The sequence below is a fragment of the Nannobrachium achirus genome (assembly GCF_963921795.1).
Source record: "Nannobrachium achirus genome assembly, chromosome: 17".
Lineage (NCBI taxonomy): Eukaryota > Metazoa > Chordata > Actinopteri > Myctophiformes > Myctophidae > Nannobrachium > Nannobrachium achirus.
This window is the reverse complement of record NC_137824.1, coordinates 48,649,767-48,666,052: the sequence shown is the minus strand read 5'-3', so window position 1 is coordinate 48,666,052 and position 16,286 is coordinate 48,649,767. Positions and strand designations below refer to the sequence as shown.

The 16,286-nt window shown below is 44.0% G+C and overlaps 1 protein-coding gene across 3 annotated transcripts in view; it reads left to right on the top strand.

Annotated features, from left to right (window-relative positions):
- map7d3 (MAP7 domain containing 3) overlaps window positions 1-16,286 on the top strand; it is a 45,360-nt gene that overhangs the window by 16,684 nt on the left and 12,390 nt on the right. Inside the window, exons 4-11 of one of the 3 annotated variants that reach the window (XM_080745444.1) lie at window positions 224-387; window positions 822-933; window positions 1,797-1,874; window positions 3,437-3,544; window positions 4,598-4,693; window positions 5,997-6,095; window positions 8,169-8,294; window positions 11,089-11,204. In XM_080745444.1, coding sequence (XP_080601570.1) covers window positions 224-387; window positions 822-933; window positions 1,797-1,874; window positions 3,437-3,544; window positions 4,598-4,693; window positions 5,997-6,095; window positions 8,169-8,294; window positions 11,089-11,204 — 899 coding nt within the window. Of the gene's footprint in view, window positions 1-223; window positions 388-821; window positions 934-1,796; window positions 1,875-3,436; window positions 3,545-4,597; window positions 4,694-5,996; window positions 6,096-8,168; window positions 8,295-11,064; window positions 11,205-16,286 lie in introns of all 3 variants that reach the window. The other 2 variants (XM_080745443.1, XM_080745445.1) reach the window with 2 other exon arrangements.

The window sequence follows — 16,286 nt, the reverse complement described above, 5'->3', positions numbered from 1 at the left end:
TAAATAACTGAGAATGCCCTTTCCTGGAAAGCAGTGATAGAGCTTGAGGGCTAATGCAGGCAATGAGGTCTTGTGAGGTGGCAGCACAAGACGTAAGACGATACAGTAAAATATGTGTCTAATAATTGTCCCTGTGATCTGTTTTTCTTTGTGTTCTTACAAACACACACACACACACACACACAATGTATGACCATATGTGCACATGCGCACGCACGTTCAGCATTGCGAGAGTCTCAGATCCTGGAACGGGAGCGCAAGGCCAAGCTGCTAGTAGAGCGACAGATGGAGGAGCGACAGCGGAAGGTGGAGGAGCAACGCAGGAAGGAGGAGCAGAGACGCTCCGCCGTGGAGGAGAAGAGGAAACAGAAACAGGAAGAGGAGAAGGTACGTTTGGCACACAAGGAGCTGCAAGACCAAGTGGCCTGGCCTAGCCTAGTCTGGGCTGGGCTCTAGTGTGTTTGGTACTGGGACCCACGTTTGTGTTTTTTCAAACGCTCCTGTTGAACCTAAGGATTAGTTTACATAGAAGGATCTGACTTAACCCACAAGCCCTATTTTATACTTTGCCATGAGACGTTTTGGGCAGCAAAATTAGCCGACAACGCTTCATGATCCGAGGTGAACTTTGAGATATGCTAATTTAACCATTTTTTGTGTTTACATTTTTTTGCCAGAGTTAATGTATAGCATAGTCACATGATTGTCACATCTTGATCCATGCATTTTGTTCCATTTAGTTCCATTACAGACCGGTAATTGTGCTATACAACTTGCATAGGATGACTTGCGTTTCTCTCTCTCTCTGTGCTGTGCTGCAGGAGCACTATGAGGCAGTGATGCGGCGCACGCTGGAGCGCAGCCAGCGGGTGGAGCAGAGACAGAAGCGGTGGTCCTGGGGAGGACTGTCCGCCGACTCAGATGGACGGACAGGTAAAGGGAGCGTCTTATTCATTCCCATTTACAGCACAAGTTCTCGGGACGTTGCAGTGCTTCGAATGGAGGGCGATACACCTCCCAGAGCTGTAAGAAATTGCCAATAAAATGTACTGACCCACGGCCATTTTACAAACCTCTCATGATCTGCAGTTTAGGGATGTTCACTATATAACCAAAAGTAATGTGATACCCTTTATAATTCGTTTTCTAATTCGTGCCCTTTGTTCCAGTGAATCGCCCAACATGATCAGTGTCATCAATGTTGCGTGATTTGCCTCCATTCAAGAGCATAAGTGAGGTCAAGACGCTGACATTGGGCGATTAGGCCTGGCTTGCATTTGGCGTGCCAATTCATTCCAATGATGTTTTATAGGATTTGGGTCAGAACTCAGTCAAGTGCTTCCTCACTCATCTCAGAAAACTGTTCTGTATGGGAGAGAGTGGGGGGGCAAGAGGGGTTTGGCATTATGAAATGGGGAAACGGCTTTCTGCAATCTGTTACCACAAAATTGGCAGCACAGCACTGCCCAAAATGTCATTTTAATTGTACCATTATGTTCAAAGTCATTAATTAGAAATACTAATTACAAAGGGTGTCCACTGGTCTCACAGTTTATTGTAAAAGTTTTATAGTGAAAAGGAAACTGTAGTTGTACTTTGAGCAGTGCTTTTAATGGCTTGTTATTTTCAAATTCACCACTGTTTTTAAATTGGTTTGCCCCGCGGCAGGCGACCCTGGAAATGTCGACAGGACGAAACCTATCGATGGACAGACAGGTTACGGCCTGCGCTGATCTCTTTGTTGTGATCTACTGCTCGTCACCTGAGAGCTCTTTTTCCTCCCTCCCACCCTACAGGAGACTCTGAGGCCTCATCACCAGTATCTATAATAATCTCCCCTGCTTCACCAGAAAAACCCCCAAGGAAAGAGCAAGGTTGTGGTTGTTAATTAACCCTCCAGGTTTGCAGCACAACGCAGCATGTAGCGGCACACCGTTGTCTTACACGGATGCTCGCTTGCATTCTAACCGGCAGTTACCATGCTAACAAGCACGCTTAACCACTTCTATTAACACATCGGGTGCCCACGTGGTGTCTACAAGTACATTTCTTTGATGTCGCTGGAGGCCCACGACGCGTTTGACGCGTTGTACAGTAAACTATACTGTACTGTAGCTACTGCACTTGGCTACCGCGGTGATGAAAGAAACTCCATTTCCCAACATGCAGCGCGCAATTACGTCACCCGGACGTGCTGTGTGTCGTTGACTTCCTGTCTAGCGGCTGCACAAAAACGCTGTTTTCTCCTAATCTAGCTTTTAAATCACTTTCATTTCAAAACGGCAGCCTCTTCTACCTGCCGTAACACAAACACTGTGGCTTAGAAATGATAAAAAACGGTCCTGACTGAAAGAAAAGATTTTCGCGAAATAAACAGGACATACTCGGATTACATTTACTCGGATTACTTTTCTCGCCAGTACTCTCGCCGGTAGGTAAAATGGCGCGTTTGACGCGTTGCCATGGGCACCAGCAAATTAGACGTCAGAGATCACGTGGGCATCCGATGTGTTAAGACCTATTTTATAAATCACCGGTTTTTCGCCTGTAATGACATTCCTAAAATAGGGATGCCAGGTTGAAAGTGGTTAAGTCTGATGCCTGCATTTTCTCTGTCTGTTTGGAGCATTGGGCTCCCAGGTTTCTCTCTCACTCATTTTCAAGCACTTCCAGGTGCCGGGACACGGAAATGCACTCCACACAAAACTCAGGATGACTAACGTGTCACGGAACTGCCTTGTCTCACGTGGTGCTAATTTTTGTTGTCAAGGCTCTGTGCTTGTGGGGAGGGGGGGGGGGGGGGTGAATCTGTGGAATGGAAGGAATGTTTCAGTCGTGAATTGTACAGGATTTTCCAGCTGTCCTTACTAACAACCTCTGTGTGTGCCTGCCTACGGCACTGGAATGGCTTTGGTTTGGCACCTGGATGTACTGGTTTTGAATATGGATGTCGCAGAATATCAGGCTGATCTCAAGCCTGTCACATCTAGCCGTTTTGTGTACCGTCATGTGCATCATGCTAGACTGTTTTAGCTAGCTTTTCTGTTAACTTGTTCACTATTACACAGTAGAATCCTCAGTGGTAATGACAATTGTGAAGTGAATTATTCGGAGTTATAGCAGAGACTGTGACAGTTTGTAAAAGAATGAATGCAGCGTACAAGTGCACAACTTGTATGCCCAGCATGAAGTTGAATTTTGCCCAGTCAGGCATGATGTGACCCAAAATGAATTTGACACTTTTGTCGTAGAGTGTAACAATGTTCATGCTATTGGTTACATTTCTGGGGATTCTACTGTGGAGGGTGTTAGGACCTTGTGAAAAGCCCTCAAACGCTCTGCCCCACTAACTATCCTCCCCCATTGGGCCGAGCTCCCTTGTAAACCCCTCCTTTTCCCTGTCTGTCTCTCCTCCTCCTCTCCCCTCCCTCCCCAGTGGACAAACGCTCCACATCTACCATGAACCTGAAGCAGCCGGCAGAGGCTGGCATCAACAAGCGCCTTTCGTCGTCCTCTGCAGCTCTCGTCAAATCTCCCGACAAAAGTAAGTCTCCTCCTCCTCCCTCCCTCCCTCCCTCCCTCCGTCTCATCCGTGCTCCGTACCGTCTCCTCCTAACCCAGACTGTGTTTCTTCCAGACTATACTCTACCCTAGAGCTAACCGATGTCACCCGAAAGCACTAGCACAATGTTTACAGGCCAAGCATTGATGATTGTATTACACAGTGTCCGGTTTTCTCCTTCGCACAGTTCAACGATGTATCAGTGGTTTTTGATTGGCTGGAAACATATTTGTGAGTAAGGGGGAGCAGAAGGGCTGGAGATGGGAGTTTGTTAAATTAGTTTCAACTGTACATTGCTAACACAATTTTAAAATAATCTTTCCACTAATCTGGAGAACGCCTTTTTCCACATCACTCATTTGGATATAGTGTCTGTTGTATTAGATAACATGATTTTATCACCCAGCCCTACGGGCACCTTATGTGATGCCATCATTTGTCTTGTCAGATATCAGTAACGGTAAACCCGCTGTCCCCTCCTGTCCTCCCAGCCAATGATTAATCAGCATGATCTCCTGATTCCTCTGCATCCACTGCATGTGCACGCATACACAGACATCAAACCATTCCACTCTGCAGCACTGATCTTTTTTTACTCATGTTAATTCTGTTTCCCCTTTTCATTCTAATCATGTATGATTTGATTTACAAGAACAAGCAGTGTTCATTTTAACATTTTTATTTGTTTTTCTGTAGCAGTAGCAATAATCATCAGAAACTACTCTCCACAGCTTCCTTTTCCTCTCTGCAGGCCTAGAGGTCGGCCACGCTGGTTCATCTCTGATAATGCAGTTTTTCCTCCCTACATCTCAACCTGTCTGTGTATAATATTGCACTGTCAGTTTCCTCTTGCAGGGTTCTGAAAACAGACACAGATTCGCACTGGGTGGGGGTGGGGGTGAGGGATCTTTGAGTGTGTATGCGTGCGTGTGCATGCCGGTGTGTGAATGCATCAGTGTCAGGTCTGTGTCATTGAGTTCTAAGGAAAAACAAAACAATGTCACTTCAATGCGTCATCTCATCGTCATCTCTCAGGTATTAAGAGGAGGAGTGCGTCTTGTAACCGGTTGCCTAGCAACAAAGATGGCTCTCAGCCCAATAAGGAGGACAGCAAAAAGGTGGAACAGACAGGTGCAGAAGACCCACTCTATATTCTCATTGCACAGATATACTGTATCTGTTCATGGATATCTGTAACCTCAGTGGTGTTGAGCAAGGAGAGACAGTAAACTAACTTTAAAGGGGTAGTTTGGTTGGTTGGTTGGTTGGTTGGATGTTGGTGGTTGTTTTTTTTATTTTTTATTGCACATCACAAGATTCTGGACAAATATTATTTTTTCTAGCAAGTGTCTTTTTTTCTTGGGGAAAAAAACTGTGGCTAGCTGTACCCATGCGTTTGCATTAGCATTGCTACTAAATGCTAACAAGCTTCCAGTCGACATTTCTCAATAACGGTAGCCCCTATTATTTAGTGGTGTAATAGTGTTTGTAGAAGTGGGCATTTACTGAAGAAATGTATGGTTCTGAATGAGCAATCAATCAGTGAGAATATGCCTTTATTCACATGCGATTGATAATACACATTGTGTGCTCTGACTAAAAGATAAAAAACTATAGGTATGCCTGATATTGCCATGCCTGATATAGCCTATGTCGTGACTGCAAGATAATTAAAGAAAACTAGAGTTATGAGGGTATACGTTATTAATTCACAAAGTTCACATTGTCACCAGCCCAGAAACATCCACATTTGTTAATTGTTTAAATTGTTTATATTCATCATAACACATCATAATGAAACGGTTTCTGTGCAAACTAGAACTGAGTGTACGCAATGCCCACTGACATCATCATACCCGGAAGTAATGCAGGAACGCCTACTGAGTGGCAAAAAACTACTTTCTGGCCTTGACAGCCCATACATCCAAACAGGAAAGTCCTATCTTCTGATTGCATTAAACTCACTTTGCAACTCACTTTGCCACTCGATTTGCCACTCACTTTATGCTTGCGCATACCTGCTATACGACTTATACCATCATATTCCCTCCACCACCCCACTTGGTTTATAGCTTTTTGACCAGAACCTTGGGATGTGCGATATCAAATCCAAATCCTGAAACTTTTAAGAATAACTGTGCTTTAAACTAGCGTTAGTGACAGCAGAGCTATGACAAAGATAACAGAAAGATTGATGTGGTAGATGCTTTGATCCAGCTCTAAAGTGGTAACCAGGAGGAGCTGCAGCATACAAATTCAGGCACAATCCATTTCTTGTTGGACATGAGCTGCTCTTAGCCACAGCCTATTGAAATATACAGTATATATATATGAAGCCAAATGAAATAGACACGGTTTGTAAGGGTACTCATGAGAGTCTGTGCAGCTCTCTCGCTGTACCTGATTGGCTATAACCCAACTCTCCTGTCCGTAGGCCCCTCCCTGAAGAAGAGAAGCTCCTCCCTCACACGAGTAGGTGGGGGCAGGGCGCAGACCCCCACCAAACCTGATAAGGGGACGACGGATGATCCAGGTGGCTAGCATGATCCAGGATAAATTTATTTGCTCAATGCGCTCCCTGTCTGCCTCGCTCGGGTCTCTTTGTAAATAACAAGCATGCATCTCTTCTGATGGGATCCGCTCACTTAACCTACATTCAGAATAGGCTCTTTCTAATTTGCTTGAGGTTGCAGGATCATTCTCGTGTTTCGGTGCGGCTGAGGGCCTTTGGTGCTACTGGGTTTAGTGGTCCAAACACGGCTTCACTACTTGCATCTTCCACTTTGACTATTTGCATCTTTCACTTTCTCTCTTTATATGTGTATAGATTCTGTTCACTGGCCTACAAAACCACCTCTTCTAACCAGCTTCTAAGCTTTTTCAAATGTTTCCCTCCTGTCTGTGCAGAATTAGGAATGCTGTTCTAATTCCTTGCGTGGCTCAACTTCTTCTTTGGTCTTTTTCTTGGACTGTTTTTTTTCTCTTCACTTGCATCTACATAGTAATAGTTAGTTGGTTGTCCAAGCCTTGTGCCAGAATTGGCTCCTTTGTGTGCAGTTCGCACTAACACAATGTTTTGTTTATTTTGTTCACAATGTGTTTGTTGTTTCCTCCCTGCCAGATGACGGTAGAGCTGGATGCGATCGCTGGTCTCGTGCCCCAGCACGGCGTTTGTCAGTGCCATGCTGCTGAAACTGTTAATGCTATTAACCGCCGCTTTTGTTTGTCCCATTGATCATATTCACATGGTGACCATTTTGCTATTGCATCACACCACCCCTCGGGTATGCAGTAAGAGCAGAATAGCCGCCGTGTGACTGTGGTCAATAGTCAAGTCAATCCTGTATGTGCACATGATGTTTCGTAACGTTGTTCCTGTCCTGTGCCTAACATTTGGTATTTTTTAAGTAGTCCTGTTTATGTTTAGGGTCGCTAATGTAACCGTGCAAGGCAACTGTCTTCACTTCTCAAACAGAGCTAGAAGTTTGCCTCTGATGACAATCCTTTCTTGACACAACAAAGCCCCAATCTCTTACGCACCGTCTCATCACAGCTTTGACTTTAGCTCAAACTAATGAGCCTGGTTTTCAAAGGCTGGGCCAAAAAGCAGTATGTAGTGCTGCACCACAGGCTAGTACTCCAAGCTAACAGCTAATAAACACATCTGTCTGCAACAGAAGTCCTCTATGTCAGGGCCCCAAGAAGAGAGGAAGCCTTATAGTGACTTAAGCCCAATAACACCTTCTTTTCTTTTTTTTTTTCTTTTACTATTTTTGTATTTATTTTTCCCTCCGTTATTGTTTTCAACTTTAAGAGAGAGGCCAGGGGGCACAGTTGAAAACTGGACCCAAAGGGGGGAGGTGTTATTTCTTCCATCTCATGGAAGCAAGTGCTCTTTGTTTCTGCTGGTGTCGGGTCATTCAGTTTACCCTGGCTTATACTATGTCTACTGTATTAATTTATGTATGTAGGCAAAGCCACACCCGACTCTTCATTTTAACTTGGCCAATCAAATTAGTCTATTCAATCTAAGGATTTGCCCAGTGGAAGCTAAAAGCACTTGCTCGGGTCATGAACACTTGCCTACGTATTTTAATTTGAAGTCCTTGCTATGTTTCTTTCCTCATCTGCTCCATAGCAATTCTTCTCCTGTCTTTGGAGCTCACTAATGGTTCATTGTTTTAGCCCGCCAGCACGCCCCTCCCTCTTCTGCATCAAGGAACCACGATCACCCCATTTCCCCTCCACTTTGATCACTCCTCAGTTACTGGACAATCAGTCTTTTGGTCTGGGTCTCAATACTCTTCCATGCCTTCCTTTCCTATTCTCATTTGTTTCCTTGGGTGATAATGAGATGTGAAAAGATGTGGGCAAACATTGAAAAGGAAGGAACCCATGTGAGACTATTCAGACGCAACCTCTGGTTCTTTTATGTTGATTCTCCTGCTGGTTTAAATCACATGGTGAACCTTTCACACTCCACTCACTCCCCCCAAACTCCCTTCTTTGTGTTATTTTCCCCCCATCTCCCCGCATCTCTTGCCTCCTCTTTCTTCTTGGACTTTTTTTTTTCTTTTCTTCTGTGGGGTGGTTTCTCGTCGTGTAGCTCGCAGGCCGCTGGCCGGCATCGTGGACGGAGGTGTCATTAGTCGCCTGCTCACCCCCACCCAGGCCTCACTAGCTAGGAGCAAGAGCGCTGCCGCCCTGTCAGCGGAAGGAGCCAACGCCCCAGGTAACCTCTACAGAGGAGACGCGTCCACGTTTTTCCCAATGACCCTAAGCGCAACGGTGGGGGCGCGGGGGGCTGCAAGGGAAAGGAGCGCTTGTTTTCGGTGATGACGACGGAGGCGCACCGTCTCAGGCAACCATGAGCCAAGTGAGCCACCGCCGAGTGGGCGGTAGCGAGCGAGTCGCGCCGTCGAGCATTGCGACGGACGCATGAGCCGACTCAGCGCCGTTACCGAGTTATGTGCCGTTATGGACAGAATTGTAAATCTTCGTCCCCCCGACTTTCGGCATCTCCGTGCGGTCCAAGTGAACACAGCGAAGCGCTCCCTCCCTACCTCCTTGCCCACCACTGGCCCCCACCGTTGCGCTCAGGGTCCCTGGGAAACGCCAGGTCGCAGAGGAGACCCCTCCATCCCCACAGAGAGGACAAAAAACCCCACCCCGCCCCACCCAACTCATTCCATCGCTAGAGTCTGCCAAGCTGTCAGTATCGACTCACTAGCTAGTCACTAGCTCAGAATGTCTTCTAAATCCTAACGTTTTTCTGAAATAAGTATGTTGCTATATTCACTTCCCACTTCCCATCGCAGACCCTCACTCACTGCAGCTGCCTTCTGCACCAATCACTGTGAAGCTAACTGTGGCCTCAATGTCGACACTTTTGGTGGTGGTTGAAATGTACGACCGGTGGTTGGAGTATTGTAGTGCAACTTGCAGTTGAAAGCTGCTTGCGTAGGCTGCTGATCTTTTGAATGCTAATTATACCGTATTTAAATACATTCACGTGAGCAAAGTCACTCGCTGGAAATATTGACACACACAAATGCATGCATATCATACACACACACACACACACACACACACACACACACACACACATACTCTGTCAGATTGAGCTCACATGCACTTCTGGTCTGAGACTGTTGCGTTGGGCAGAGAGGGACTTGGCTGGTAGCAGTACAGTATGTTGGCGTCGCCTCAGTGTCCACGCTGAGATTTGCTGTAAGCTGCTTACCTGTTACCTCAGTCACGCGACGGCCAGAGCGTTGTTTGTTACATGGCATTGTGGGAACAAGACTAGAGAGCCAGGGTTCTCCAGTCCTTCAGGAACTACCACAGATGGGGAATATCAGACCTGACTGGGACTTGTGCTAATCAAAACACAGGACATACCCAAACTTGGGTTTTGAGTCAGCACTTGCATACTGTAGTTTGATATGCTCTGAAGCCATTTATGCTCATTTTCCTATCTCGCTCGGCTAGCATACATGCCTCAGTTTGTGCTGAAGTGTGCTGTTTCTTTCTTGCCCAATGCTGGGGTGGAAATGATCTGCAGTATGGGGACAGCTGCTGCTGTTAAGCAAACACTGATAGGCCTGCGTTCACATCCGATGACCCAAGGTGATCAGTGTGGTTTTTGAGTGTATGGCTCGATTCACAATGGCCTGGTGGAACCATAAAGAAAATAACATTTCATTCACATGGAAACTGTTGAGATGTTCTCAGTTGATTTTTAGAGCTGCTGTTTTTATTGATCAGCCATTATAAGCCCATTAGGCGCAATAGATCGGCCACTAAATATAGCCCTGCAGAAACATGACACGTACCTGCTTTAGGAGAAACAGTGGTAGGGTGTTTCACAGCCCTCATCGCTGCTCAGTGTTTGGTCAGGATTACGGGCCACATTGTGTGATGTGGCACTTGTAGGGAGAACTCTCTGGGCTTTAGGATTATCATTGCTAATCCCCCAATCTGACACAGCAAAACTGTTGGACCAACAGTGCTTAGTCAACTAGCTAACTACAGACTTCCCTCCAAGGAAGTTGTGGTTACTTTTCCGTCATTTGGCACGAAGGTTTGTTAGTAGCATTACGTTAGCCACTGGAAATTGGTTAGCCAAGACAGTCTGCACCTCCACATGTTTTGTTTCAGGATTCAATCATTTTCTTTTCTTATGAGAGCATTGCCACCGTTGCAACCATACGATCGGTTATATCCCAGAACCATATCCGATATCTTATTTACAGTTCTAAGGAGGTGTCCTTAGTTTTTGCACCTTTATCAATAAAATACAGCTAAAACTAAATGTATCAATGTTCAGCATGCTTTCAGTGTTGCTAATGGAACAGTTGTGTTGTGGATATTGTGGTGTTTTATCTATGCATTGCATGTGTGTGTGTGTGTATGTATGTATGTGTGTGTGCGTGTGTGCAACATGTTTTATGTGAACCGCTGATGCTTGGTGGGCCATTGCTTGGTGTGCTGTGGGTCTTTTGTGTGATGTGTCCCTTATTGCTATGGTGGTGGTACGTGTCCACTGCCCACGTTGTCTGTTGGTTATCTGTGTTGTTGAACGTTCAGTATTTTATCTAGAGGCTTTGGCCACAGAGTTGTCAGGCTATTCATATTTTGTATACGAGTCTCTCATTCTCATCCCTGCAGCCCCAACTCATAAGCTTCACAAACCAAGCAGTGTGCCGCTAAAAAGTCATACCTAACACGGAGCTTTGTTTTTTTGTGCTCTTATTCCCTTACGAAAACATCCATTCTCTTGCTCTCTTTTCTACCATTGCCTTTCTGTCTGCCATTTTCTCTTGCTCTCTCTCTCTCTCTCTCTCTCTCTCTCTCTCTCTCTCTCTCTCTCTCTCTCTCCTTCCATTCTCCCGTTCTGCCCCCTGCCTTTCTTGCCGCTTCGCCGATCCAATTCGGCTGCTTCCCCCACTCCCGCTGGTTGTGCTCCCCTGGCCCCTGCGATGACTTGTATCCTTGACCAGAGTGTCACCTGTGTCCTCGCTCAGCCACCGCCAGCCCGCTGCACCTGCCGCGTGGACCACTGCGTAGCCGCAGCATCGACCGGCAGAAGAGTGGCATGACCACGTCCGCCTCTGCAGACGGAGCCCTGGACCCCTCAATGGTAAGACCCCCAACCAACCACCTCATGCACCACCCGTGCACAGCAGTACAATGTTCATTCAGTGGCTGAATGGTTACGGCTCATTGTCCACTACACAAGTTGCTTTGTGCAAAGAGGCCAGGGTTGTTAGATCACTGATAGCCGTATACAGAATGCCGGGTGCCGATTCATTCATACACACGTGCAATGCTTTCATTTATTCTGCAGACATGTTTGTAATTTTATGCTTTGTAGGTAAAGATTTGTACGAGTGTTTTGGAAATGCTTTGTTTTATACAATACTTTAAAGGTTGGAAGACTGCCTTAGCCTGTTATTATTATTTTTGCAGAATTGTACAAAATACAAATGTTACTTACAAAGCATAAAATGTAAAACAAGTGTGTTGGAAATACTTATTATATACAGTGCCGAAAAGTTTAAGAATTAATTATTTTGATGAAGTTCTGTCAGATGGAGGCTCTCTGAGTAAAAACGAATCATTTGTGCATACTTGATGTCTTTGAAATCACATAGTCGGGTATTTCACAGTCTGAATCTTATTATTTATTTATTTATTTTGTCTTTTGAAGGCAGAGATTATGCTTTTACTCCTGGCAGAGATGGGAGCGTGACGATATTGCGACGTAGCATTTGTTCGACGTCCCATTAGTTCGACACTGGTGAATGCTAACCGGGTGAATGTTAACCACTATGCCTAAACCTAATCCAAACCCTAACCTCAGTAAAACTAAATCTAAACCTAACCCTAAAACCTCACCCTTAGTTGAACTAATGACACATAGAAATAACGAGCCTTTCCCGGCAGAGATGTGCACTCCACGGAGTGCCTCTTTCTTGTTCTATAATAATTCTGGCCTGTCCCCATAAATCTTAGTCTAACCCTAACCCTCTAATTAATAGTTACAGGTGTTAAATGTCTGTTGACATTTGACATTATAAACTATTTTGAAAATGTTAAACGGGCTAAAACATTTGGTACAGTCAAAACAAGTCTGCTATGGATGTAGGCTTGCTGTTGCTATGAGCTTGTCCCAGAGGAAAAGTAAAGACAGGTGTTTTCGATGAATCTATCATGGTTAAAATGGAGTTACAATGTTTGTGTAGGTAGGGGGCGTGTCTGATCAAATTATTATCAAATGAATCAAGCAACTTGTCCCAGGTGCTCCCAAAAGCCTTATTGGTTTTTAGTTTTAGTTTTAGTTTATGAAATATCCCTTTAAAGGAGTAGTTCACCCCCAAAATGACTTTTTTTCTATTGACTACTCACGCCATGGAGACTTGAGTTCAATAATACTTTTTTGTATTTGTCGCATTCCTAAGACAAAAATGTGATTATAGTAAATGTACCCCCTTTGATTCCGGATGGGGAGTGGGGACCCAAATGCATTCGGGTCTCCATCCGGAATCAATGGGGGTACATTTACTAAAATCTAATTATTGTCTTAGGAATGAGACAAAAAAATAAAAATGGGAGTGATTGATTGATTGATTGAAGACTTTATTAGAAGTTTGCATAGGAAAAGGTACAGTTTCATGACGGTACAGTTCACTGGTACAAGGTCTACTAAAAGGCGATCCTAGAAAAGACTAAGCTTATTTCCACAGGAAACCATTAAAGTATCTCATATAACATTGAATGACAGACGAATAGAACACAGTAGATATAGTCAGAAAAAAGATAATAAGAAAGAACAAGGAGTTGCTAGTTAAGGAAAAAATGTCAGAGTAGTTGGAATACAGTTTAGTTAAAATGAGATGATTTATAAGCCAGTGCTATAAATAAGTTTGTTGTTGAAAATGGTATGTTTATTCCTCAATTACCAGCAAAAATCTTTACACCGTTCAACAGAAATGTTTTGAATTATTTTGGCTTTGCTTGAGAGGTGCTGAAAAATATTTGTCAATTCTCAGTTACCCTTGGGATAGTGACTGAAAAGTGCTTTGACCATTTTGCAATTTGTTGTAGCAATTTTGAACTAATGACACGTTACATTTTTGCTCGCGGAAATGTAATCTTATAACTTTTCCAGAAGTGCTCTGGGACCCAGGACAAAGATGAAAAGAAAAACTTGTTTAAATCAATGATAACCAAATCATGCCTTGCTATTTGGATGGACAGCCAAATACTTAAGCCAGGATCACCATGCTTAAGGAAAGTGAATCCAAGGCACCAATGCCAGATTTATATGCAAATATCCTGGTACATTTGCCTGTCAAAACAGCCCCGTCAGATGGTAGTCATAGGGAAAACCAGTTTCTCTGCTGCACTTTCACTGTCGGAGGTCATAATGTTGATTTGAATTTGCTCATATACAGTCACGATGTTATGCCACAGTACTACCACTGCTACTACCAGTAGTAGCAGTGTTTTGCATGGTATGTCTCATATTAAAATTCAGGCATTTAGCAGACGCTCTTAATCCTGTACATATTCATTATCGAAAATACAGTCTGCATTTATCCTACCGAAGTATATTTATTAGTCTGTGATGTATTCGCTAGTGCTTGCAGATGTGTGGTGGTAGGGCTGTCATGATCATGACATGTTTGTTGATGCTAATGTTCATACAAATGGCGATTCTTTATTTTAAATTAGAATCCCTATTAGCTCCCACAAAGTGTTCGCTTGTCTACCTGGGGTCCACGATAAATGATTTAATTGTGTTTTTGTCATCGAATTGAACATTGGAGCATTATAGAAACTACATTTCTATTTGCCGTTTATGCGGCAGTGGCTCAGGAGGTAGAGTAGCTGTCTTGGAATCCAACCGTTTCAGGTTTGATCCTCTGCTCCTCCTGGCTGCGTGTCGAAGTGTCCTTGAGCAAGACACTTAACCCACCCTTAAAGGACAACTTTAGTTTTTTACAACAAGGGTTCATATTTTAGATTGTAATTAGAGAAAAGAAAAAGTGAGTGTTAAAATGTTTTCATTTGCTTCATTCTATTGTTTTATCACGTTTACCGTGCTAAAATGTGGGGCATGCGTACGCATGGGGGCATGTGTACAAGTGGCTAAATATGTCTTTTTAGACACAATAAGCCAGCAGTTTCTTTATTGCTAATTACAGTAACACTTCTAGCCCCCATAAGTCACATCTAACCATGAAAGGTTACGTTGTATCTTGGGAACGGGCTTATTCTGTGTAAAATGACATATTTAGCCACTTGTACGCATGCCCCCAACCACTGAAATAAGAATCTCTAAAACAATAGAAAGAAGTAAATGAAATAATTTTAACACTCATCTTTTATATTCTTTAATTACAATCTAAAATATGAACCCTTGTTGTAAAAAACTAAAGTTGTCCTTTAACTGCTCTGAATGAGCAAGTTGGTGCCTGCATGGTTTCCTCCAGTGTGTGTACTGTGAATGTGTGCGGCTGTGCGTGCATGGGTAAATGTGAAGTACATTGTAAAGCGCTTTGAAGGGTCAAAAATACTACAATGGCTATATAAATGCAGTCCATGTACAATTAACATTTACCATTATGCTGTGTAAACAAACATTGGCAGATATGAGATTAAATAATATACAATTTAGAAATGGCTGACAATGACCGGTAGTCAGTGCTGGCGGCAGGACTCAATGGCTAATCAGTGGTACCATTAATCAAAATACATAATCCACTATGGCCAAAACGGTCCATATCAATTCGCATTGCGATGCAACACTTTATGAGCTTGTAGATCGTTTATTTTAGCAATATTTCTATGTATGCCAAAATGCCCCAAATAGTGAGCATGGATAGCAACATGTTCATAATGATGGAAACTAATGACTTCGGGCGGCCGAGCTTCTAGTTACTATTAATTTCATCCAGCTACATTAATGCAGATGAATTGAAAGTTAGCTTAGATAACTGTGATCAGGCCTAGCTGGGTCTCAGTCAGTAGGGACATGGTGCCTGGCTCTTTCTGCCGAACTGTTCCCCTGCGTGCCATGAAGGGCCACATTGTCCCAACCAGAGACAATGGGATCCACAATAGGGTGGCTGCAGTAGGAACAGGTCAGACCATGCAAAGTAGAGCCACACCCTGACCCTCGGGCCTGGTGTTAATGGCCTGTGGCTGTGGGTTTCTTCACTGTCTCAACCTCTGTCCTCCACAGAGACAGAAGCAGAAGGTTGCATTTTTGGCCCAGTGATTTGGAGTCACATTACTGCTGACCATTTTCCAAAGTATGCTTTCTAGACTTTTGAGGAAATGACCAGTCCTTTAAAGTGCCTTGGGGATGATGGTTGCGTGTCCAGAGTCACCTAGACTTAACATAGCTGCTTCCACATTGCCAATGCCCTTTTGACTGTTAACAAAAGAAAATAAATACATTATGTGGATATCTATTCTCTACATTAAACATATCACAGTTGCCAGTGAAATAGCTCCAATTGAAATAATAGTTTGCTAGGGGGTGAGGTGGAGTCTGAAGAAGCGATGAGTCTTAAGGTAGCTTTTAACCGCACAGATTTTCCGACGATTTCCCGCCGAAAAGCGTCGTTGCCGACAGGAAGCCATTGGGAGCTTATCGGCAAGAGGCGCTTGCTGTCAATAAGGCTGGCGGAACCCGTCAATGGAAAACTGAGCCTGTTCAGTCGGTGCTTGCGGTCGGTGGTAAATCCTCCACTAGAATGGACCAGAGTCTAGTCTGCTACAGTGCAGAACTTCCAGAAGCAAGCCTAAATAAGCCAGAGACATTTTCCCGTCGCACATTTTAACCAGCGAAATACCATATTCTCAATCTCAACTCTCAATTCCTATAGACTAATGGACCCCAAAGCAAAGCTAGTAATAGTGCTTTTGGTGAGAGAAATCAACGCACCGCACCAAGAGGAAATATCTCCGGTTGCCAGATTCTGTTAGTGAACCAAGCGACCAGGTCTACGAAAACAAGACCAAAAGTTTCACCACTTGAGCTCTATTACATTAGTTATTTTCTAAAAGAATTTTGAAAGCAAGGCCAAATAAGCAACTACACTTCAGAAACAAGCCCCAACAAAAGCAACCCACAAATAGAGACTTTACAGGAAAACAAGACCAAAGTCGCTTATAATGATCACTCGACTTTTAAATGCCAAGTTTGCCA